This window comes from Perca flavescens, chromosome 1 (assembly GCF_004354835.1).
Source record: "Perca flavescens isolate YP-PL-M2 chromosome 1, PFLA_1.0, whole genome shotgun sequence".
Classification (NCBI taxonomy): domain Eukaryota; kingdom Metazoa; phylum Chordata; class Actinopteri; order Perciformes; family Percidae; genus Perca; species Perca flavescens.
In genome coordinates, this window is record NC_041331.1 from 35,570,040 (window position 1) to 35,596,473 (window position 26,434).

The following is a 26,434-nucleotide window of genomic DNA, read 5'->3' on the forward strand; positions in this document are numbered from 1 at the left end:
CATTAATGCATGGCAACACAAAAGACTTAAGGATATTATTATAGATAGTTGTAACTGATTCAAGGATACTGTAATGACTATAAGAATGCCATAAAAAAATAAAAATGAAAATAAAAAAATGTAGTTTGACACAGTGAATTAGTGCCACGGGGGAATAAACAATACACTGAATAATTAAGATGTATCTAAGCAAAAGGTTTCAATGTCCACAGGACAATGTCCTGAAATCAATCCCAGCTGACAGCAGAAAGTAAGGCACCCTCTTACAAAGCTAAAACATGTCCTGGTGGCTGCGTTCAGCACAACATTGTGACTGCAGGCTTTCAGATCCCAGCTTATGTTGAACTTATGCAGATTTCTCTGCTTACTTTCCTGCATCACTTGAGCGAAACCATAGCAAAATATCCCAACAGCCAGTTGCATTTAAGCAATCTGATTGGTCGAAGATTCATTCCAAGCATGAGGATTTCCGTGAAATGGAATTCAAGCTAATTATTCCTTTTCATGTGCACTACTTTGAACTTAGAGAAGACCCTTCCCAGAATCCCAGTTTTGCTGTGACCATGCTTGAAGTATTTCACTACCTTATTCTTTTTTAAAACAGGAACTCAGGATACAGAGGATATGATAATACTTTACCAAAGTTTGCTAGCTCTTTCCTGAACTTCTTCTTGTCTCTTTGCGTGTGATCCGAGCAGAAAATGAATACAAGCGTCTCTCTTTATCCCCTGTGATCCGTGTACTTTTGAAACATAATAAACCATTCTCACTGTCACAGGGTCGATTTGGCTGCACAGGGATCTGCCCCCCAAACACGCACGCAACATTCAGCATTTAACCATCTCACAGTGCTGCCACTCAATCTAGTGTCGCAATGGGGATGAGGAGGGGGTACATATCAGCCTCACTTCTCTAACCTCCCAGCACCGTATATTTTCAACCAAATGAAGATGGCGGGGCAGGAATCAAAGTGAATGAGTCTCAGGGCTGGAAACCGGAGCACAATGTAATATTGATGGCCACCGGAGTGCACACATACTCGCAGCACCTCTCAGGAGGCGCTGGAAGACACTTGCTTCTCATGGCACAGGGCTCGGAGTTGATTGACACGTATGACACACACAGACAATGTAGCATGTGATGGGCGCTGCACTCTGGGGGTCGCTTTTGTTTAACTATGCACAGTCTTTAATATGTGACAAGGAGCGCTAACCGCAGTCTCTGCATCGCATCCTCCACTCATTGCAAGCATCTGGCACAAAACAGCCGAGAAGCTCCGACTCTTTCTAATTCTCCGAGCCATCTGCCAGCTTTTTTTAGAAAATCACAAGCGACAAAAACACTTTGACAGTGTAATATATTCCATTAGCATTTGCGGAACATTTATTAAGTAGCTGTGTTTGTGGAGCTGACAAGACTGAGCTCGTGATTACAAATGGACACTTTGATTTAAAATGTCTGTAAGTAGTAAGAATCCACACAGTAAGTTAGTTGGGGTGACCCTTGGGGCAACGCAACCCCTAACCCTGGCATTGTAAACAGCCTACACACGGAGCTAGACAGGGAACAGAGGTATTTAGGGTGAGGTCAGTACAGTACAGTTCACACTAAGCAGAACAGACTTGAGCATGTGAGGATGAAGGATGTGACTCATTCAGTTACTCTTTCTTATTCATCTGTGGTCTGTGGTTTCAGGCTTTGAGGTACTAAAACTACAGTTACATGTGGTGGAACACAACAAAGTACATAAACTCATATACTGTATTCACAATGTTGAGGTACTTGTTCTTAACTTGGACATAATCCTTTCTATGCTGCTTTATACTTCTACTCCACTACATTTCAGAGGGAATGATTGTACTTTGTACTCCACTGCCTTTATTTGACAGCAATAGTTACTGCTGTGCTTTGCAGATTCATATTTTACACACAAAATAAATTGCCAGCTTTTAAAATATGATTCAGTGTTATAAATTAAATAAAGCGTATGAATGCATTATTAGTTCCACCTCCAACAACTGCAACCTTAAAATGCTGCTCACAACGTAATCCATCACTAATAATGATCCAATAACATAACATTAAAAACACTCAGGGGAGGGGACATTCTGAATTCTGAGTACTTAAAGTAATTGGTTGATAATACATTTGTACTTTTACTTAAGTAAAAGTTAGAATAAAATACTTCTTAGCTTTTACTTAACCAAAGGATCTGAATACTTCTTCCACCACTGATGGTTTTATTTTATGTGACATAACTATAATAATAATAATAATAATAATAATAATAATAATAAGTGTAGTTGATATAGCACCTTTTACAGACAAAGTCACAAATTGCTTCACATGATAAAATGGTTAAAATACAGTAAGACCCAAACTGTAAAGTGCAAGCAACACAGAAATAAAATATCAATGGAAATAAAAGATAAAACAAAACGTAAAAACCCAAAGTTACAAACATGAGACAAAAGTGAGTTTAAACAAGTGAGTCTTCAGCTGCTTTTTAACTACAAAACGATACGACTATAACACTGATGAAGGATGTTTTATGACACTCTTTCAGTCTATTTATAATGATGTGGATTAGAGGTAATGTTTCAGTGTATATTCTATATCATATGAAGTTTATTTCTTCTCATTAAACTGTGTAAGAACTTGGGAATCATCTGGTTAATTCTCTTCCTGTTCATTTTCCTAGAGGTGTCACATAGCTCTTAGAAAGCTCGACTTTCCAATAACTAACCACGCCGAGTCCAATTGCTGAATCAATCATCGGGCAACATTGTCCTTTACCCTCACCATACTGCAGGTTAATCCGCTGCCTGTTGGGCCTGAGTGCCTTCTCGATGCTGAGCCACAGAGGCAGTACAGAGAGCCCTAACCACAGCAATGTTAATGTCTTGTTCTGCCACTGGGGCCACTGAGGAGCACAGCTGAGGTGGTTGTGTGGCCTTGTCTGCTCTGATGAGCTGTGCTTTCTCTTTCCACCCAGCAGCTGGATTGATGGAGTGGCAGTGTGACATGTAAGAGAGTGTTGCGACGCGTTGCGTTCCCCGCCTGGGCAGCAGGGGGACAGGGGCCCCTTCTCCGCGACGGGCTCCGCTGTCACATTGATGAAGGACGGATTGGCTCTGGTCTGATCTGAGTGCTTCATCATGGTGATGTATGGAGCAGCAGGCCCAGACTCCAGCTCTGGGACGCGTGTGTATACACCTCTGTGGCTCTTTGGCTAAATGTTTTCCCTCCGTTAAGTGCCTTTGCTGCTCTCTGTTTCTCTCCGCTGGATCTACATCACAGCGCAGGTGGTATGCATTATTCCCTAAATTCCAGTCATGACTTCATGGTGAATCACTCGCCAAGGCGGAGTTGTTTAATATCACTCACATTTGAATACACAACACAAAGGACTTAAGAAGGGGCTACATTTACAGTATACATTGAATTCTTTCCTTCCAATATGTAGATGTATACAAACTAACTGTAAATAGAAGATGACTTTCCTTCCAATATATTCTTTCTGTAGCTGTATACAAACTAAATGTAAATAGAAGATGAATTTCCTTCCAATATATTCTTTCTGTAGACTTATACAAACTAGCGGTAAATAGAAGATGGTATAATAATGTATCACAAATTGATACTCTTGAAAGTTGAGAGTCCTTGAAATGCTTTGAATACTACTGAGTAATTCAATGAGATGTGTCACTCCGAAGTATAACCACATTTAGGGGTGTTACTTTATTTTTAAGTGAATAAAAAAGGAATCATAAACTACAAAAACTGAAAAGTTGCTCTGCTTAGTGTACAGTAAAGTATTGAGAAACGTCATGTTATCTCATTGTGACCAAAGTATCACAAGGTCTAGCAGTTTCCAGCCCTGGGCAAGACAACAGTACCTTAACTTCAATAAAATCATTTGAGACTAAAATGAATTTTCTATGCCAGTGACGTATAATAAATTGAAAACAGAGTACATTTAGAAGTTGTCACGTATCCATCTCTTTCCTGTCAAGACCTCTTCAAAAACCAGTCCATTTGTAATACTCAGTCCTCCCCCCCCCCCCCCTTCTCTCTTTGGTCTTCCTCTGTGGGCAGGGTGTGGTTGTGTGTGTGTGTGTTCCCCTGGGTTGGGGTCCAGGTTTGAAATCAGATCAGAGGTTCATTGTCTGGCGGGTAAGACGATTATTTTCCTAACCTTCTCATACCTTCACGCAACAATGAAAGAGGACAGAATGAGTTGACGTTTAAAAAAATCTCCTCTTACACCGAAAAACACCTCCATCTGCTCCTTGCGTCCTCATCTACATCGACTCAATGAGCCGGGGCCCCCCTCTACTGTGCTTGCGTATTTGTGTGTGTTTGCGATTTTTTTTTTTAAACAGAAATGCATGTATCTGTGTTTCCTGAAGGGGCCAGGCAGCGAGAGACCCAAGACTCTGACGCCACAACTAACACCGCTTTAACTGAGCGAGGCCATACTGTGAGACAAAGGGGAGCACAGCTCCTCAGTTTGCAGTTTGTCTGAAAAGAGGATTTCAGTTCGCCTTGCCTTCAGAGGAGCAGCCCAATAAAAACCTAAACAATAAAAACTCCTTCAAGACCATGTTAATCAGACGCGCTCACATCCCATAAACCACTCTCACTGGTAAACAGAGTGGGAAAATGTTGTGTTAGTTGATGCGGCCAATTAATTATATTGCAAGTCATTTAAAAATCTATAAAAGAAGTATAAACCGGTTTAGGCTGTTTGAGAAATTGTAAGTATGGTATTAAAAAATGCAATACGTATATTTCAATTGCCTTGAGCGGTGTTATATTGGAGTCATTTTTTTTTTTTTTAAAAAGGAGCTGTGTCTTAAAAAGGAGTAAAGTGTAAATTATGCATATCATTTCCCCCCCTTTCCATTCCTCTTCTTCATTTTTTCGCAGGAAAACATGGCCGCAGTCCACACGGGCTTTGTCCCGCTTGCTCGGCTCTCCTCCCTGGAGGTGGTCTCGCACACTAGCAGGAGGGAGGTGGAGGTGTCAGAGCACACTAGCCTGCCTGGGAGAGGCTGCCTATGGGTGCTGGAGGGTGGAAGGCTCCTCTATGTGTTGGCCTGTTCATGGCTGTGGGCACTGAAGTGTGTTATATCGAGCCGGTGGTGTGAGGCTGTTAAGTTTCCCCCGTTCTCCCTCTTACAGACCTCTCTGGGTAACACAACTGTAAAACTAGTTTTCTGAAGTTGTTGTTAAGGTTTTACTGCTATACCACACTGCTGTCAACTCAGCTTTTAGACAAAGAGATCTCAGTCAGACTACCTGTTTGAAAATGGTATAACATACTGTAAAACAATGAGCAGTCCCACATTACAGAGGACAGGCTAGGCTCAAGCACAGCCACAAGAGCCACTTGGAAGCTGTGTGAGTCCATCTTTAGACAGAATAAAAAACTACACACACCCGCCATTACCTCTGGTAATCGTTCCACAAACTGAATGTAGCTCCATCAAAGTAGCTATTATCTCAGTTAGTGACAACAAGCTATTATCTCTACTGTGGCAAAACGCAGTGCAAAGAGCCACAAAAAATGCAAATTGTCTTAAAGCAAAGTTTTGAGGTGAAATTCTAGCTTATAGACAATGAAAACCAGTGTGCACACCGTATGTTTGTAAAATAAAATCTGCAAATTAACATATAATATCTGGAGTGATATAATGACGAAGCGACAGTCTCACCCTCAGCAGACGCTGTGCTAGGCAGCTAAGGCTCAGTAACACCAGCGGAGCTGTACAGTGGCCGTCAAAGCTCTGGGTGTACAGTACAAATGCCAGCCAGATGTTTAAGTGTGAATGAAAGTGTTGAAGGAGTGGTGGTGAAAATGGTTTGCTTGTGCAGAAAAATACTTTGCTGGATAAATTAAGGTAAAAAAATCTCCACTGTGACAACATGCGGAGTGTATAAGGCCACAAATCATGTTGACTGACTCGTCAAGCCATAACTCATTTATTTTATTAGTTATGGCTAACCTCAAAGACAAGACTGATGCCATAAAACACTTACAGTGCCAAATCAAACTTAAACAGATGCAGAACTACGGAGTATAGACAAAATGTACACAAGAGACCTGTGCATTTATAATAATTATCTTCACTTCCTTATGCAGAAAAGATTTTATCCTTGGAAAAATAAAAGCTAGCTAAGGACCTTAAAGTAAAAATACAGTTTATATTAGGAAATACTTTACTTGAAGTCTTATATATGCCATTAAGTGTGTCTGCAATGTTGTATTATACAACATAGTAGTCAAATCACAAATGCATACATTACATAATATGTTTTGACATCCATTTAAACACCTTATGAATCTGTTAGGAATGTGCCCTAAAGTTACTGTATACGTATACCCTAGACACACATGGTGTGTATTCACCAAAGGCCTGCTAAGAAAAGCTCCATAGTTAGTAAGGCACATAGGTAGTTGTAATCTGTCTTTCATTGTTTCTCATATTGACTCTGCAAGTATGAACCTGACTTGTTCTGAATTTAATTTAATCTCAACTCAGGACCGCTCTGTGTGAGTTGTGCACAAGTAGCCCTGTCTACCTTCAATCTACAGAGAGGATGTAGAGGCACTGGAATTAACTTTGTAGCAAGTCGTGCTTCCTACAGCTCAAGATAGTTCATTTGTTAGTAAAGTTTGAACCTGATATCATGAGACTTTATCAAAGCTGTACATAAAGTTACATCAGGCTGCACTGAGACTTACTTGCTGGTTCTACATAATGTGTGTTGTATTATACTTTCAGCCTTTAAAAAAGAAATCGAAAAACTGGCTACATTATAAAAAGCGTTTTCTGCTTACTGTCACTTACAGTTTGCACATTTTATTTCAGACCAATAGCTTAATTTAGTTTATTATTTAGTGTATTATTCGGATTTCAATCACAGTAATCTATTCCTAATATTCCTAATCTATTCCGATGTAATTCCTAAAATGAACTTCATATCTGGCAGTGCATGTATAGTGACAACAGGACATTACAATAGAGCTCCTGTAGAACACTGTGAAAACACTGTGCTGGGTTGCTTCAATCAATAATATGACAAACATGTTTACTGTTGCCAAATGGGGGTGTCCAGTGTGTTACCTGGACGGAGTTGAGCCTGCAGTAGCCATTGAGGGGAAAGCGGATGACGTGTGTTGGGTCTTGGTTCCAGCCAGCGTTGACTGAGTTGCACATAACGTCTCCGGTCTCAGGGAAGATCTCCTCGATAAGGACCTTCTCCCCACTCAACGCAATCCTCTCGCCCAGGTCGGGTGTGACGCGAACCACCAGGCAGTCGCAGGGCTGCGCCATCCGCCGTTGCTCGCGCTCCTGCTTCCAGCGCTCCAGCTCCTTGATCATGGGCGTCAGCTGGTAATAGCGTGCCTCCTCGTACAGCAGGTGGAAGTCCTACACAGGAGATGAATGCAGTCAGTTAGCACATGTGTACTGCAGTGGTTCCCAACCTTTTGGTCTGAGATCCCCTCACAGCTATGGTTGACACCTTCAGTGTGGAAAATAGGGGACACCTTGCCAACGGTCCTATGCACAAATCAAGCGGGGGGCCTTCATGAGATTTTGAATGTCAGACACTTAATTTCCTGAATTATGGTGAATTTTTAGGGACAGAGCATTTAGTTTTTCAATGCGGGACGTTCCCTTATTATACGGGACAGGTGGCAACCCTACTCACAGCCCTGTCAGATGAACTTGCGTACCCATCAATCAATTTACAATGCATGTTCCATATGTATTACACTATTCATTATATAAAAGAAGATCATATTCATTAAATTATATTCATATCATCACATATTGTTAATTTTTTCATAAAACTGAACTGTCAATATTAGGATTGGTTTGGTCAGCAATCCCAAGTCTTGCTTTGCTAGACCCTCTTCCAAAGCTCGCTGAAGGAGAGTCTGGCTATTCCACATAGCATTCGGGGATGGGAGGCAAACATGCTCTGGTTTATTGGCATTTCTTTAAACCAATCACAATCGTCTTGGGCGGTGCTAAGCACCGGAGAAAAGCCGCGGAGCCGCTGCATAATAGGCTCGGAAGGAACTTGTTTTGGTGGAACATGTTCAAGGTGTTTAAAAGTTGTTTTATTCGTGCAACAGAAAACTCAGATTGGACAGATAGTCTAGCTAGCTGTCTGGATTTACCCTGCAGAGATCTGAGAAAAGGTTAACCATAGTCCTCATAAATTGACCGGAGTTTAAAATGCCAACACAAAGGAAGTCCAAGGTAATGGATATCCGGCCTAAATGAGTGAAATCCAGCGGATTTTCCGGCTGCAACGGAGCAATCCCGGAAGTGGAACGTCAAGGATATAGACTAGCAATCCTACAACCACTAGCCTTCTAGGCTACTACTACTTGGAGTGAGGCTGAATGTTTAAACCATGTATCCATTAAGGTTAATTTAAGCCATTACTTTTAGCTAACTATTTCAACTTTTAGCTATTTGAACCGTTTCTCCATTACTTTTATCTTAAAACTGAACAATTTAGTCATTAGTTTAACTAGTTATTTCTACCATTTATTTATGACTTTTAGTTAAAGTTCTGTGCTCGCTTGATAACTTTTTACACACTCTTACTGACTTCAATAGGCTATGTGGATATATTCTTCCAATCAAATCATAATTTCTATTATTTTTTTATTTATTTGTTGAGCTACTTTACGATCTTTCCACGGTGCCCCATGGCAACTGCAAAAGTACCCACATACCCCTGGTTAGGAATCACTGATGTACTGTGCAATCCTCTTGGCTATATATGTGACTAACACACTGTGATTTGTACTACATTACAGTTCAACACCAAGGTAATCAGGACAAACCCTACACATACAGTACTGTGGAACATTAGGGTGGTAGTGGAAGATATATTTACAGGGTATCCTGATGGCTTCTGCACAGCAACCAATGACAGAATGTCCTTGAGCAAGTCACTTAACCACTATTTACTCCAGGAGTGCTGTTCTGGCTGCATCTGCACTTTGACCCATCTACAGTAGTGAAACACTAACTGTGCGGTACAGGCATGCATGGAGGAACAAATAGCTAATTGCGTTGTGATAATTATGTCCAAAATGTCGCAAAATATATCTGAATATTTTAAGGAAACATTTTATTTATTACTTTTATTCCTTATATGTGTATGTCAGATACCACCGGTGTCCTTTCTCAGGGAGGCTGTCTTAAGAAACCACTACTAAGGAGTGCAAAGGGTCAAGGCACCATGTTTCTGACCCATAAACTCATTACTGAGGCTTCTTGTAATGTAAGCAGCATAACAGTCCTGCACTTATAGCACATTGATCTGGATAAGAATCAAACAAATAACCAAAATGTAGAAGTACTTTTGTTTGTTTGTTTGTCCAAAACAGAGCAGGTTTTAATATCTCACTTTTACCATGCAATGCATCTTCTGGATAGAAGAACAATAATCTAAGATCAGGGATTGCCTTCGACCAGCAGGACAACACTCTCAATAAACAAAGCATAGCCATGCTGCAGCTCTCCTCCGCAGTAGCTCTTGGCTGAGCTGTGCTAGCCTTTAGCATGTTTCAGTGAGCCGACTGCAGAAAGGCCGTCAGTAGGGCTCCAGTGAAGTGGGATGGTGCATTCCTGTGTGCAGACAGTCTGCAGCAGATTGTCTGCCTCTCCCTCCTGGGCAGGGCTTGCTGGGGGCCATTTGCCCCTGTGCTCTTGCCTCTAATTTCCCACAATACCAGATGGCACTATCATTCACCGCTACCATAGAAAATAGAGGGAGGCGGAGGTTCGCTATTGGAGGCAGACGGAGGTGAGGAAAAGATATGTGCAACTGAACATGAGGACAATCATCAGCCAAAGAGCATTTTAATGTATTCCTCACATGGAGGGAGTTTTATGTTAATGAGGCTTGCGGCCCGATGTTAAGCTCCTATTAGAACAAGATTTAATTAGGTTACACCTAAATGCTGCAAATCTTTCTGCTAAACAATTAGTAATTAATAAATCTAATAAATCTGTGTTCTGACGACTGTTTCACAGCGACAAAGAATGACAGCTTAATTCATTCTTAGTTTGTGAACTTTTACGTTGCTATCGTACATGATGTTCATGTTCCTTAGCTCCTGGCTAAAGTTGGTTTTTAGTGCATGAACACTGTCAAACCACAGCAAACAACCCATTGTGAATCTGGTTACACATTTAATAGATACAGATAGAGGTTGCATATGATGGTGCAAAGTCTAAATGCCCTAGAAAAACGAGACACTGTACAGTATGTTTGTAGTGCGGAAACAGCATACAGTATATGCTTCATATAGTCTGCATCATTGGTGGCTGTGGGTTTCGGGTGCCGGGGCTGCCAGGGAGCCCTGATCTAACCCTCCACTGCTGGGTATAGAAACATAGCATGGCAGCAAATTCATTAACCCTGCTGCTTCTGTCAGGCTCTTTAGCCTTGAAAAGTCTTCCTCGCTGGTTTACCACATCATCTAAACTGTGCCTTCATCTGAGGCTTGTGAACGACACCCATATACAACTCCATCTGGACGAGCGTTGACGCAACACATCTTAAGCTGACGGCCTAATATTTAAGATTTCAGAATGCGAAAGAAGTGAGGAGGGGCTCCTTTTTTCCCCTTTTTCGCTCCCTTTCTCCCTGTCTTTTTCTCTCCTGGCCTTCTTGCTGCAGCTGACAAAACTCATACTGAGACGCTCCCCTTCAGGCAGCTCTCTGTATCAAAGTGTAGCTCCTCATCCTTCACAGGTCTGAAGCCATGGATGGATATGTTTTTAACAGGGGTCTGTCTGCGAGCCACTTTAGTCATCCTGAACAGCGCAGAAGACAACAGAGTAATCCTAAGCGCTGAGGTGAGGATAAGAGGGAGACAGGGCCAAGAGCTCGTTCCTGGCTGCTGCTACTGCTGCCAGCTCTACGAGACAATTCATCCCCCAATCCTGTGTCCAGACAGCCCGTTTGAGCTTCAAAATAATGATCCGACCTGATCGCCCACCGGCAAGGCAACATCTCGGGGACGGACAGAGGGAGGGAGAGACAGAGAGGGAGGCAGAGAAAGAGAAGAAGAGCAAGAAAATGATGGAAACTGTCACTACGAGGGAGTCGGAGGACTGATAAAGACCCACTGTATGTTTTGGACAAAAACATGACTAAAGCCACACAAGTAGAGGTTCACAGGTTGTTGATTAAAGAGGCCACTGATAGAAAATCCATCTAATTCTCATCTAATATACAGCACCCACAAATAATGAAAACATTAGCTATTTCCTTTTTTGTTGTTGTTGCAATTATTACCTAAAGAAACAAAGCATTATTGATTTAAAGTGCAATACAAAAGCCGGAATAAACCGACACAGAAACCACTAACTCTTAACGGTTTCTAACCATGCCCTCAATATGACTGAGCATTGCTTACACTCTTGTGATTAATTGTATTTTGAATAATGAGAAGAGGGAGGATATTAATAGTGAATATTTTGTTCCACTGATGTAAACTGAACAATTTCTTTTCCTATTCTGCTCAGACTTTCACATTGATTTAGCAAAACACACAGCGCCGTGGCTGCCAGCAGCAGAACAGACCCAGCCCTCGGGCGACGGCAAGCCTGATTGTGTTCAGATAAGGACATGCTCAATTCCGCCTCGCACTATTTGCATTTTTTTTTCTCCCCGGCTTCACGCAAATTGAAAGGTATGCAGATCAACACAGGCTTATGCGAAGGGATCATAATGAGTTGAAAACAATGAAGTCCAATGCATTCTCTTCAACCGTGGTGCCTGATTGGACTGTCAAGACTTCACAGGGAGGAAGGGAAAAACTAATCGGTACTGAGTCAGGCCATCATTTGCTGAAAATATGCGGGGCTTTCATGTCATGTTCTGTTGTCTGAGGTTTGGCTCTCGTTCAGACTATCCGTGGTGCCTGGAGAGTTTGCCTCTGGCTCTGAATGGCTTGGCCTTGCCTTCCCTGTGTTCCCTTGTAGAGAATGATGAACAAGCACCAGCCCGGTGGAAAGGTCACGCAAGTTAAGGTGGAGTAGAAGTGAAGACTGGAAATGCACCTAGGAAACCGTATCACTGAATAAAAACCTTGAACAGGAAGGAGCTGTGGGCAGAAAATATAATAATTTTGACAAAGCCACATGTAGTTCTGTGGATACTTTTGGGGGTGAGATTAACTTACTCGTAATGCAACCAGCTTGGTTTAAAGCTATACTTATCAATATTGTTTAAATCGACAATGGATTACCTGACTGTAAAGTGAAAGAGTTTGTCCATAGGGATGAACATCAGAGGACGATCGTTTAGCATCTTTCAGCTCGTTGTTTTGGTTTTGCATCCCGCAACTTACTGTTTTGATTCACTCTCTCAGCTCTCATCAACCTCATCTTCAGCAGCAGAAGGCAGCTGTTTTTTTTCAGTATAAAAGTACTGATAAACCAAACTGAGCGCTACCTGCCCAAAAGTAAACGGCAGACAGACAACGTTAACGACACAGCCAGATACTTTTTCTAATGAAGTGTTGAAGAGCAAACCAGTGCTAGAAGGAAAGCAAATATTAAACATTTGCCAGACTTCAAATAAATGTTAATGTCTTATGAATAAGTAGTCTATTTCGATGACATTCCACTTCCAAGATTGTTCAGGTGCCGTCGGAAAGTCAGCCAGATGTCCCTCTTTTCGGCCGGATGTCCGAAACCTTCCGCTTTCTTTGTGTTGGCATTTTAAACTCTGGTGGATTTGTGAGGACTATGGTTAACTGCTCCTCAGATCTCTGCAAGGTAAATCCAGATAGCTAGCTAGACTATCTGTCCAATCTGAGTTTTCTGTTGCTACTAAAACATATTTTAAACGTACACGTTCCACCCAAACAAGTTCCTTCCCGAGGCTATTTTGCAGAGGTGTCGTTGCTCTATGCTGCACTTAGCGCCGCCCAAGACGATTGTGATTGGTTTAAAGAGATGCCAATAAACCAGAGCACGTTTTTCTCCCATCCCGGAAAGCTGTGTGGACTAGACAGACCCTCCTATGCAGGGCTGTGGAGGAAGGGCTGGCAATGCGAGACTAATAAACAAGAAACACATTCTCCATATCATCTTCATACAACTTCATCAACTTTAACAATTCCTCAAAATATTTGCATTTTACTCTATCAACCTGGGACAGAGACAGATAATGATCAACTTGTTTGTTGAAATGTGCTTTGGATCATTTAATATTGTACGGTGATGGACATTATGTACGTTGAAGAACTCTAATTGCATATGCATTCACTTGCAATAGAGTTCTTCAACGCTGTAACAGGAGCCAGGTGTGTGCAGCCTCAGTAGTCGAATACAGGCCAAAGCAGTTTCAATGGCCCATAAAGATTAAAGTGTATGTGCACAGATGCATGTATACATGGGCGCAGAGTGTATCAGTATGTATAGTTGTATGTAAACTGCCCTAACATGCCGCAGCTCTCCCAGCGAGTCCTTGACTGAGCGGGAGTTGGTCATCAGAGCGTGGGGGTAACAGAGGGGCGTACAGGCTATTTCACCTGGGCTCACCTCTACAGAAACCACTCTGAGTGAAAAACAACAGCTCAGGGCTTTGGCAGACACATCACTGGACCATGCTCCAGTTAGCAAGTTAGCATTTTTACCTCTCCACCACTCTAAACTCCAACTGAATCTCTTCCATACACCCACTCCCCCCAACCAAAAGTTTCCCTAATGACTGCTTATGCTTAGAATGCAGGTAATTAATGTGTTGAATGGGAAGAAGGTGAGTCTACGTACACTAGGTGTTGTGAAAACAAAACTGTCGGCTCTGTTGTGGTATCAGATCTATTTTGAACACATGCAATCCCTGAGAGGGCAGGCAAACATCAATAAATACATATTGAAACTTGAGTGTATTGTATCTTGACAACAATCTTGACATTTTCCCCCAAAAGACTGGGTGTTTGGGCAGATGGCTTTACGTACTTGTAGCTGTTTATGTTACGTTGTTCAAACTGATGGGGCAGACAAGGAAAAAACAATGCAGTATGTTTTGTGGTGCGGGTATATACCTTGAAGTCATCTGGAAGGAGCAATTTGCTGGTCCTGAGGAAACTGAGAATGTAGCGGAATATCTCGCCGTCCCGATCTATGAAGTAGTGCTGCTTCAAGCTGTCCAACACGATGGGCTCGGTGCCATTGAACAGACGACTGATTCTGAAAATTGAAATACACACACAAACACGCGCACGCAGGCAGCCGCACACATAAACACACACACACACACACACACATAATTGAATGAGCCAGTTCCCTTCAAATGCATGAAACAATTACCCTCCATTTATTTTTCAATTTTATTAGCACTAAGCTTGAAATGCATTAGCATCCCAGGTTGAAACAAGGGGCTTAAGGCACAGTTCCTCCATTCCAGACTTGTTTGAAGTGTCCCTTCTGCAGAGAGATTACAACAACACACACGCTTGCTGCTTGTACTTACAGAAATTAATAGCATGAATATAGCATTACAGCTCTATTATTTCAGAGAGATGGAAATGAAACAGAGGAAAGAAACGGTGGAGGTCCACATACTAATGTGAGGAGGAAAATATATTTTACTGTTACAGTTTGACTTTCTTATAACTGTAAGAGGGGATATGGACAGCTGCAATCTCACTACATAATTCTGTTGATATATTGACATGAATGCTTAAGGATCAATTAATGACTTTTGCATTGCCCATTTTAATGTATATTTATAAATTCTTTTGTAACCTGTAGCAATTCATAATTCTAATCTAAACTCAGATACATGTTTTGGTGAAATTTGATAACCTCACTGAAAATGAAGTCAACATAGTGGCCTTTAAAAATGTGCATTTGTTGTCAGGAATCGATTTCAGGAAAAGAAACAAGATTCTACATTATATTTCATCACAGAGAATGTATTGCATTTTCACTTAGGTTTTCCTGTTGTCTGTAGTGGTTAGGTTGAATAACATGAGTTTTGGGGTTCACATTTAAAGGCATGGAAAAGGCTGAAAAACATCCAAAAGAGAAAATAAAAGTAAAAATAATGACATTAACATTAGCCGAAATTACATCAACATCATCAATGTTTTCCTATTAAAAAACACGATTATTAAAAAACAGAATAATATGTATGCGTTTAAGCTTTCACCAAATATTGTCAAGACTTGGTGTAATGATAAGACACTTGTTGCTGCCTAATAGTGTCCCACAGTTAACCCCTTCCACTATATTGCAAGATTAAGGGTTTAGTTGAAGTTGGCTACAGGGGCTCATCAAGGCAAAGAGTGGAAATTGCTGTTATCTTTAAACTTTCATCACCCCATGTTGGCACTGTGCCTCGAGAAATTGTTGGACATATATTCATTTCCCCTTGTCGTTGTGTGGTTTTCCTGCAGCTTACCTGCAGGTCCCTCTCTCGCTGGTCTAATAATCTCATCTGGGCACATCTACTCTATCTATTTGTTCATTTCCATATTCAATAATTAAAAGGCTTTTTTAGCATCTCTAGAAGACAGTTTGTACAAGTATTTTCAAGTATTTTTAAAACTTTTGTACTCCTAAAGCTTAAACGTGCGTAACTCTGAAGTGCAAAAATGTGATTTAGTTTCCGAAGTCATTCTGAAGCGAAGCTGACATCTCCCTCAGCAGAAAAACCTGGAATGCCTTTGCAGTGCAAATAAGTTGTACGAGTGATTTACACAAGAAATCTGTTGCACATAACCTCCTTAATGGTTTCTCTGCCCAATTTCCATCGTCTTTCTGAGAAACAGCTCTTGGCAGGGCGCTGCGTTGCTGCTATTATCATCATTTTGATGCAATCAGCTCTTTAATCGCAGTAACGGCTTCTAGGTCAGCTGACAAAGTTGTATGACAAAGAAAATCATTAAAAAAAAAAATATATATATATATATATATATATATATATATATATATATATATATATATATATATATATATATATATATATATATTTGCGCGCCGACCAATGCACACGTATACACCCAGCACTGCCTGAGCACTGGCGTTTGTCAAACTCTATTACGAGACACTGGAAGGGAGCGGCAGTGGGAATGTCAATGAACAAACAGCAGGGCTGGCTTCACTCACAGACTCATTTCAGTGAATTTACAATTACAAGCCTGTACTGTAAAAAAAAAAAAAGGTGTATGAGCTTGTATGTAATGGTTGTATCAGGTATCTCCTGACCCCGATTTGTGTCGGCTCACCAAAGCCAACATTCACCCTGTTTCTTTTTCTTTGACTTGACTGTGTGAAGAAGCAAAGAGGCAGAGCAAAGACGGTTCTCCCTCCTTCTCTACCCTCCTGCCATGCTTTCTCTCTTTCACCCTCTCTTTCTTTCTTTCTTTCTTTCTTTCTTTCTTTCTCTCCCTCCGTCTCCATCCTTCTCCCTTACTCGCTTTCTCTCTGGAAATCGATGCAAAATGCTTTATAAAAAACCAATACTCATCTCCCTGTTTTGCCCGAGGTGTTCCTTTCTCATATGGTCTTGCAATTCTTCCAGCTAGAATTTCACCATACCCCTCCAGGCTAACTCTGTTTTTCATCTCCACTTTTTTTAAAAAGCAATTAAAATGCTGCCTGTTTTTCTTTTTCTTTCCCTCTCTTCCACTCCCTTCTCTCCCTTCTCTCTCTCTCCCTCTCTCTCTCTTTCTCTGTTGGTCTCGTCATTTTTTCCCTTTCAATTAAATCCTTGAATTGGGGAGGGTTTAACAGGTAGGGAGAGAGAAAAGTGTGTGTGTTTTTGTGTGTGTGTGTGTGTGTGGGGGGGGGGGGGGGGGCTGCTGGGGAATACATAGAGAAATTAAGAGAGAAGTTACACAAACAGACAGGCCAAAAGACAAGCAGGGCTGACAGGGAGAAAGAAGAGCGGGAAAGGCAAAGATAGGGAAAGGTAGACAAAGAAGTCAGAGGACAAAAAATACAGAGAAGTAAAGATGGAATACGGAAAAGAGGAAGAGAAACCAACAGTATATGAGAGGAAGACACAGAGAGAGATGGAGAGAGTGGGAGAATAAAAAAAAAAAAAAGCTACAACAGAAGTCCATATAGTCAGAGAGAGGGAGGGAGGTGGTGGGTGTGGGAGGTTATCAAGGACAGGAACGGCTCAGATCTCCCACCCCAGCGGTTCCAAGTGAGGGCAGGCAGCGGGGCAGTATAGGTGGGCAAAATCTGGCAGGGTCCTTACTGCAGCAGCTAGCGCCGGCCGGCGGCTCAGAGCTGCAGGAGGTGGGAGGGGGACGCAGCGCAAGTATGGGGGTGAAATTAAATAACCAGATCGCTACTGTGCCTGGCTCTGATTCGCTGAGTCCTGCTTGAAGACATTATATATACTGACAGTTCTCAGAAAGCTCTCCCAAAGGGTGTGCGACAAAAAGTTTCAAAACAAGGAATACATTTTGAATTTAGCTGAATATTATGTTCAAATCAGGTTCCCGTGTAATTTCTTATACCTTTACACATTTCTACATTTCAGTACTAAAACAGCAACAGCAACAAAAATCTTCTTACATGGTTCTCTGGGAATAAATGTCACCATGTAGGGCTCTGTCACCCAATGTTTGCCTACATCAGTCGATGATGTGCATTTCTTTTAAGGTACTAAATTACACAGTCACTGATTAATTGACTATATGAATGCTTTAGGCAAACGTCCCCACTCTTATACTCACAATATGTGTTGCTAACAATCACAGTTTTTATCTGCAGTTTGTTATTTTTTCGAGCTACATAACTTGACTTTTTCCTGCGCAAGAGCAACAATTAACTCTCGTTATTATTTCATGTTAAGTGATTAAAACACTTCTTCACACTTCTTATCAAAGAGCTCATTTTACTTTAGATCACGGCGATGTGTTAGTGCCATGTAGCCTTTTTAAACAGCACAAAACACTTGGGGCCTAACTATGAAATGGAATAGAAATGAAAGGAAATATAGCAAATGCTAACTGTAAATGATTGTTTACTATGTTAATCATGGTGATTTCAGCTTGCAGAAAAAGTCAACTATTAGATACAGAGGAGCACTGAAAGAGCATGAAGCCAGAACTGATCTATGAACTGTAGACCCAGAAGACTTGTCTTTAAAGAGAAAAATGTCCAGTGGTCCTTTCAAAATAGTTTCCTTGTCTCTGGAACATTTCCCCTAATTTCCTCAGCTTCTGTTCAAGTGACTGCTGAGACTGTCCTCTTTGAGAGCTACACAGAGAGTGCATCAATGTTTCATGACCCCTGTCCCTTAATATGGCCCGCAGAAGAAGATGAATAACCACACATTAGTTACTAGACTAACTTTCTCTCGGCATGCTACATTATTTAGTGGCCAATCTATTAAAAGTAATCATCAACTTTAAACTCTTCAACCCTGATCTGTTAGTCGTCCCATTTTCAGACCTGCCCAACCGGAAATGGCTGAATGCAGCGTATGCGGCTGTGCCAGTGTAATTGTTTTGCTTTCTGCTGTCAGCCATTATCCTAATTCACACAAAAGGGCCCCTCCTTCCAATGGCTCCAGTGGAAAGTGGAGCCCTGAGGCCAACTGTACACTGAGGAGGGAGGCTGAGAGAGAGAGAGAGAGAGAGAGAGAGAGAGAGAGAGTGTATATGCGTGTGTGTGTGTGTGTGTGTGTGTGTGAGATCCAGAGTGAGAAAGACACAAAAAGAGACAGAGATATAGAGAGGGAGAGGGAGCAAAGGAGCATGTGGGAAAGAAAGAGAGAGAGTCAGAGAGAGAGAGAGAGAGAGAGAGAGAGAGAGAGAGAGGAGGAAAGAGCAATGCTATCCGGTCTTAACTCTTACTGTGAAAACACAGTTTGGGTGCTCTGACATGACTCTGTGCTCGGTGCAATGTGTGTCTCCCCCTATGAATAACTTCTTTGTAAAGTGTAAAGCTGCACACACAAAAAGAGAAACACAATATCAATACATAAATACCAAATAAAACATGTAAAAGAAAAATAGTGCTGCTTTTTTTGAAAATCTGAAATGTGCTGAAACATGCTTTAAAGCAAATGAAAATCTCAATTGACAGATTTGTTTCAAAATCCAGATCAGAATAACATTAGGACATTTGATTAAAAAATAAATCTTGTCTGGTTGCCCCTGGATAACTCCGATATAACCAAACAGTGCCTTAATAACAAAAACAATTATAAATTCTTGTCTGGGATGAGCTTTAATTTTTCAGGCTACATGTCAGGAATAAAAGGAGAGTTGTCAGGGATTTCCTGTCTGCAGCCTCTGTGAATATCAAGACTTTATTCCCAAGGGATTATGGGGATTGTTTCCTGTGGCCAATTTGGCAGATTTTCTAACAACCTGGTGAGTGTTTACCTTGGCCCACATGGGACAGAATTGAAGACTGTATAATGTTGTGAATGACACACTGCATTAGAGGAAAAAAGCAGTGTGCCTAAAACATCCCATCGTGTTAAAGGGAGAAAATCCATACAAGGGAAATCAGTAGAGAACAGGAATATTTCATCATTACTTTTGTATGTTTCATTTCAGAGCTACCTCCGGTGGCGTCAACTTGTTTGTGGATGGAGCTAAAAGCGTGAATAAAGTGGGAGGTTGGATTACAATCAGCTCTTACACAATCTGAATCATCATGGAAATGCATCAAAAATATGTTTTAAGAGAGAATCAGATGCCTGAGAAAGCAGGAGATTCTTTATTTTTCTATCCATACAAATGCTCAGTGAATTGAAAGTCACTCTCTAAGGTGTTGACACCAAAGTTGTCACTGCAATATAAGCCTAGGTTATTTTGATTGCGTTGTCTCACAAAATAGGAATATATTGTATTATATATGTATATTGTATATATTGTATTAAAGTCATAGAACTATTGTTAGAACACATCAAATAACCCCTGTGTTTAAACAAAAATACTGTAAAGAGTACAGTATGAAGAAGATCTGATGGTAGTAGTCAAGAAAATCAATAGGCAATTGTAACATATCTATGTCAAAGTCATGGTCAAACTATGGTGAGTACATTTACATTGTTGTTTGTCCTCCAAGAAATCCTAACAGCACCCTGATCTGACCAAAAAAACAAGGCTATGAAAGGGGAAGGAGTGCACACATAAATGTTTGTGTGGTGTGTAAATTCCCCACCGTTCAAATCAGAATTAAATATGTGAAAGCAACTGTACTTGCCAGGTTGACAGCAGCTGAATAATCCAAATACAACTACCGTGTGCAAGGAGATACAAATGAAAGCCCTTGAGGTATTTATTGAACAATTAAAATAATCACAGCTAAAACAAACAAAAGCAATCAAATGCGTCGTTTTAAAGCCATGAGAGTTTAGAAATAATGAAGGGAAGAAAGTTGTCCACGCATGGTTTGAAAAGATATTAACCTAGCTTCTGAGGGCAATTGTATAGAAGTTTCAGTGCTGTTGTAGACCTAATGCCAGTCAGCTAAATGACTTGTTAACAGCATACATTCATTTGCACTTAATTAAGACAAACAACAGTCAAAATAATTTAATAATTGATGTAATGACTAAAATACCAAATGAAGCTGTTAAATAGAAACTGATTTAAATCGACTTGAAGATTTAATTAGGAAAAGATTTCCATTATAATGTAGAATTAGAGATTACAAATTCATGATGGTCTCACATTGAAAACAAAAGCAACAAGATGCAAATCCACTCCTCAGTATGCCAACATTCCCTTAATAATGAGTTTCAAAGAGTACGATAAATGGTATGAATTAATAAACTAACCTCAGCAATGAGGAGCAATGTGAGAAAGCCAGAGACGTGTCTTACCTTGAGTCTGGGTACTTGGTGAGGGTCGCCAGGCTGCTTGTGTACATGTGTCCCCCTACATCGATGTGCACCGGGGCGTTCGCCTTGGTCAGCTGAGCCGGCAGAGGGATCCCCTGGGTGGCCAGAGGAGAGACCGGGGACCGGGTCAGAGACAGCCGTGACATGCTTCTTCCCTCCTGAAAGCAAGTGTACAGAAAAGCCATGGGAGGAGAGGTAAAGCTATGAAAAAAACAACAACACAGTGATCCTACACCGGGGAGCAGATAGTATCCTTTCTGAATGGTATGAGATCACTTCCATGTCTGTCTGGTCGCATATTTAGCCTGGAAATTATTGCCACCGCTCTAATTAAGTATGTTTGCATCTTTTCATGCAGCACCGGAGGCGAGGATAGGAGGATGCTTATTAGAGAACCGGAGAGAGAGACAGAGAGCGAGAGAGAGAGAGAGAGAGAGAGAGAGAGAGAGAGAGATGGACAGATAGAATGACAGAGGGAGGGAGAGAGAGATTGAGGGGGGATGCTAGGTGTCAGCCTCCAGGGGAATAAAACAAACTGCTGCTGCAATATTCTAATTAAAGGTCGCCTTATGTGTTAGACGTGATGCGCCCAGACACCAACCACCAATATGAGAGCAAGGAGAACACTGCGGGGAGGGAGGGAGACAGGGGGGCAACTTTTTTCCTCTTCGTACACACATTCAAAACAAAGATAAGGTGATGGCTTGTCATGTAATACTTGTGACTTGTGTTGTGTTATAAGCTATGGCACACGAGAAATTACATATAGGCTTCAGCCTTTACTGGACATGCGTAAAAACGCAACGAAAGCATCACCCTGCTGTCCACATTAACAGGCCAGACCATGAAGGATCCCGTTCCAAAGATGACTCAGTGTCAAACGGATAATGTTTGAGATGATTTGTACGATATAGCCTAATATATACCCCCCCACCCCTCTATCTACAGGGCGACTCAATAAGACTGCGGAGGTGCAGATTTGGGAGAGCTGATTTAGAGCAGGCTGGTGCACTCCGAGGTCAGCAGCTGAGTTTGATTGGTTGCTAAAATGTTTGAGAAAATATTTTTAATTCACTTCGATACGCCGCCATTTAAATCCGTACTGCTTCTAGAAGAGCAGAGGAGTCATTTATCTCCAATTTACTGCAGGAGCGGTTTTGTTCGCCCACAGATAAGCCACCTAACCTCAGATTGGCCATATTTTAATTCATGTGACTTGTCTGTTAGAAAGTCACAATGTAAAACATAGAAGGAGTAAATATAACGAGAGAGTGCCAGAGATATTTTATGCTGCTCTAAAACAGCATCCCTTCTTATTTTTGATGTTTTCCTAACGATCACTGACTAAAGGTCACAGTTTGCCCGCTTTATCATTACTCATCGGTAGAGCCTCCAGGCTTTGGTTGAAATGCAGACCTTTCCTGACGCAGTTTGCAACGAAACTTTAAATAATACGTGGCGCTGTATAGGCTACAACTACATGGCCGTGTTTAAACAGATTTAGAGCATATTATTTCGCCCTCCAGAATTGATCAGTTAGTTGTTGCACATTTGGGCTGTTTTCCTGTCATGGCTGGTACACTGAAGGCCGTTCTGAAAGGCCAGATCAGCCCTTCTGCTCGGAGAGAAGTCCCGTGGGCACAAAAAGAGACTGGAACTTTTTTTTCTCAGGGTGTTACAGCAGTATCATGTTCGTTTAATACGATTACAGGAGGACGGGATTACATTTCAAATCCCAGGAAAAGGGGGAAAAAAAACTTGGAAAGACTTAAGAAGTTCGGGCTACATAGGCCTAAATACCGGGCTGTCCCAGCACCGGTAACTCTAACTCTCTCTCTCTCTCTCTCTCTCTCTCTCTCTCTGCCTGTCTCTCTAACAACCAATAAACAATCCATTTAAATGAGGATTAACGTGTCATCCCTCTTCCAATCAATCCCAATTTCAGTCATGTCAACATTCTGTTTCTCAAATAATAAATTCCTCCACAAAATCCCAGCAGCTGTAAAGGCATCAACTTTCCCCATCAGAGGTGCTACAGCCTCCGCTGCCTTCCACTGACCCCGTTCAAGCGTTGTATCCAATTCCACACTTATGACATTCAAATGACATACAAATAATCCTGATAGCCCCCGATTAAAATAACCATAATACCGACACGGAAACATTTGAATAGAGAACAATCCGATACAACATCCCACTACACACGAACACTATAAGCCTGTGCTCTGCTTTTAATTCTACCAATTGCCCAACATGGCGTCTTATTCCTGCTGTACAATTAAAAGCATATCCCGTCACACGTGTAATTCATCACCCGCTTGATAAAACCCATACGTGTTAACTGTCCAGTCTGGGAGGAAAGCAAAACCTCATTAGTATCCACGCTTCTCTTTAGCACCAGTGCGACTATACTCCTCGAAAACTGTACAGGCTAAGCCTGCACTGTGCGTAAAAACATTGGATTCTGTAATATTTAATTTGTCACCCTACCGTTTCAAACATTGTAGGGAATCCAGAGGAAATCCGTGCCGGCGCTCAGTCCAAGCTGCTGTCCGCGTAACCCCCAAAATTTTCAAATATTTTCTCCGAATGCCCACCGAGTTTGTGGTACAACCTCAGCACTGTCCAGCTCCAGCACGAACCTATACGGAGAAGCCAAATCTTTGCTCTGTCTCCCACACAAAACTGCCTTCTAAAAGACACTATAGGCTGTGGTAGGGATGGACTGCTTGCAAAGAGACTCTGTGGCTTTAAAAGCTCTATTGCTAGGCTGGCTCGACCTGTCCTCACCAAGCTTCTTTGTACCAAAGCGCACAGGAAGCGTCCTTACCTTGTACATAGATGAGATGATCTCCTTCCCCTTCTCTTATTTGAATACGCGTAAAAATTTGCGCTCTTCTTGGAATCCTGCTTCGTATTTCGGCTTCTTGTCTGCTTTTTTTTTGCCTAAATGAAACTGCCCCTGTTGTTTATTATGAGAAGAAGAAAGCCAATAATCCGTCTCTAAATAACAGAGCAGAGCTAAAAAAGAAAATTCTTGCTCCGGGCAGCCCAAGCGCCTTTGGGCCAGGGATTAGGCTACAATTAGCTCAACTCCACTCTCTCGCCCAGGCAATTTTCTCAAAGAAGAAAACGTGATACCCCCCTTTTCCCGAAATTATATGACTGCAAAGATATAATAACTTATCTATTTTTTCCCGGCTAAAGTAGACCGTTCCCCTTAACGGTGTGAACTTGTGATTTAGAGGGGGTAGGAAACCTAACAGGCAACTGTCGCTCAATAGATTTAGAGCAGCAAAAAGCAGATTTTGATCACTGTCATCATTTCGTCTGATGTAATAGTTCCCCAGGCAGTTTCAGCTAGTAGGCATACATTTCCATTTTCAGCCGAAATCTAAAGTTTAAAACCAGACGAGCTGCCATAGTCCCTCACTCAGGCAACATGGAATAAAGGCGCAGTATAACTTGTTGATAAAGTCCCAGTAGAAAAAATATGTTGAAAATGAAGAGATATCCTTGAACCAATATCTTTCACGCGGTGATTTTCCCCCCGTGTCCCCGCTCTCTCTTTCTCTCCCTCTCTCTCTTGCCTTAATGTCTGGAGTTGTAACGCCAAATTTCCTGCAGGCCATTAAAATCAAATGACGTCTATGGACATGCATGCATGCTGCTGCAGAAAGCGCCCTCGCAACATGCCTGCAGCCAAATGCGCCATTTCAATTATAGCGCAGGGCTTAGATGGAGATATCTGCCCAGAACAACCCCTCCCACCCCCTGTCTTCACTCTCCAATGAAAGCAGGCAGCCTGCAGACTTTTTTGGAAAAAAAGATTCTGGATGATACTTGTGATTTTTTTCAACATGTAAAAGACACAACGCAGGTGATGAAGCGCTGAAGTGGTGTGCCAATTTTGAACGGAGTGAAGGGAGAGAGAGAGAGAGAGAGAGAGAGAGAGAGAGAGAGAGAGAGAGAGAGAGAGAGAGAGAGTCAAGCAGGTGCTCACACCATGGAGACGATTATTTATTTATTTGCATGTTTGTTTATTTGCGGGTAAATAACTGTGAATAATTGATGCAACATCGAGCCCAGTAATTACTCTGTACCAGCATCCTGAGAGAGGTGATATTCGTTTCTTGACATTTGGCGCCAACCAGTGTAGGAACTTATTATTGGTCCAAAATATAGTCTGACTTTTTGGGAACAGCTTCTATTATTTATCGCCGAGACGATAAAAGAAAAAAAAAGAAGAAAAAAACATGATTTCTTATTGATCCTGGGGAACTTTAAATGGTCCTATTTTTGTCTGGTATCTGGTATCACCATAACACACCCATGACATGACTCCTATAGGGACTTCCAGTATCTTCCTAATGTTTTTTTTTTCTGCATAAAGTAAGTATGAAATTACAAGTATTTAAACAGGAAATAAAACAGTTATGCTGGTGATTTGACAGCAGCAGGACTAGTGGGAGTGGGAGAATTCTCTCCCTGTCTTCGTAATTAGACAGAACTCAGCGCGCCTCAGAGCGAACCCATCGTCCCCCCTGGCACAGATTTGTTGTTTCCAGAGGTACAAACCGGAGGGGGAACTGGATTTTTTTTCTCATTAAAGGAAACAAGCCTGGAGTTAGTTCAATTACATGAAGTATGCAGGGATGTTGTAAATTTAAAGATTTAAATAGCTTACAAAGTGGCCCCGGGCCCCATCAGTTAATTTCCTTAATTTATGGATTTTAGCGGAGTGTCTATGTCGAAGGGAGGAAGTAGGTCATCTTGAGGATTTGCATGCAGCTTTGAGATTTCTCAACAGATACAAAGATTTGCCCTCCTGACCAGTATCAGGTGAAAGGACACTCAAGCTTCTTTATTTTATTTTATTTTATTTATTTTTTTAAATCTCTTTAACTGTACTGACACAACACGTCGCCATGATTCCAAACTTTTCGTTTTCAGGCAAGAAAAATGCAGATCTGATTGTAGTATTTGACCCAAGTAATGAGATTATTAATGTTTGGTCTCCCTGATGCACACGCAGACAGAGATAACAGCTCTGTTCTTGTTTTCGTTAAAGGATTTTTCCACGAAATTTCCCGACAATTTCATTTGTTTGCCTTTGCAAGTCAAATCAATACAGATATTATACTGTACTTAATTTTGAGTTCAGATGTTTAAGCTACAATAACACAGATTAAACTGAGACAACTGGAAATCAGTCCAAATTTCAAAGTCTTCCTCAGACATCATCATATGCTAATGATGTGAATTAATGACCCTATAAGAATAATAACTTTGCCTGTAGGTTCAAAGGCAGGTGCTAAAGTGGCACAGAGGAAGGCAATACTGTGCTTTGTGGATAATATTTGACTTTCAAAGCATTTCTAATGTATGAATTACTCTTAAGTTAAAGCATGTAGCTACATGCTTCCTCTGAGGATAATCAATGCTATGTTCTAAATGTCCTCAAAAATAATCCCTTACCACATTTACTTTGTCAAATTATGAAGTGATCTTTTGGTAAAACACACATTATTAGTCCACGCTACAAGATTAT

The 26,434-nt window shown here is 41.3% G+C and overlaps 1 protein-coding gene across 2 annotated transcripts in view; it reads right to left on the minus strand.

The window, feature by feature from the left end:
* The window catches only part of kctd15b (potassium channel tetramerization domain containing 15b), a 29,661-nt gene extending 5,632 nt beyond the window's left edge, over positions 1-24,029 (minus strand). The window contains exons 1-4 of one of the 2 annotated variants that reach the window (XM_028578767.1): positions 23,714-24,029; positions 20,866-21,041; positions 14,105-14,249; positions 7,134-7,439 (exon numbers count right to left, since the gene is read on the minus strand). In XM_028578767.1, coding sequence (XP_028434568.1) covers positions 7,134-7,439; positions 14,105-14,249; positions 20,866-21,041; positions 23,714-23,722 — 636 coding nt within the window. In that variant the 5' untranslated portion in view covers positions 23,723-24,029. Of the gene's footprint in view, positions 1-7,133; positions 7,440-14,104; positions 14,250-20,865; positions 21,042-23,373; positions 23,615-23,713 lie in introns of those variants that run through there. The other variant, XM_028578761.1, reaches the window with a different exon arrangement.
* Between the last annotated feature and the right edge of the window lie 2,405 nt (positions 24,030-26,434).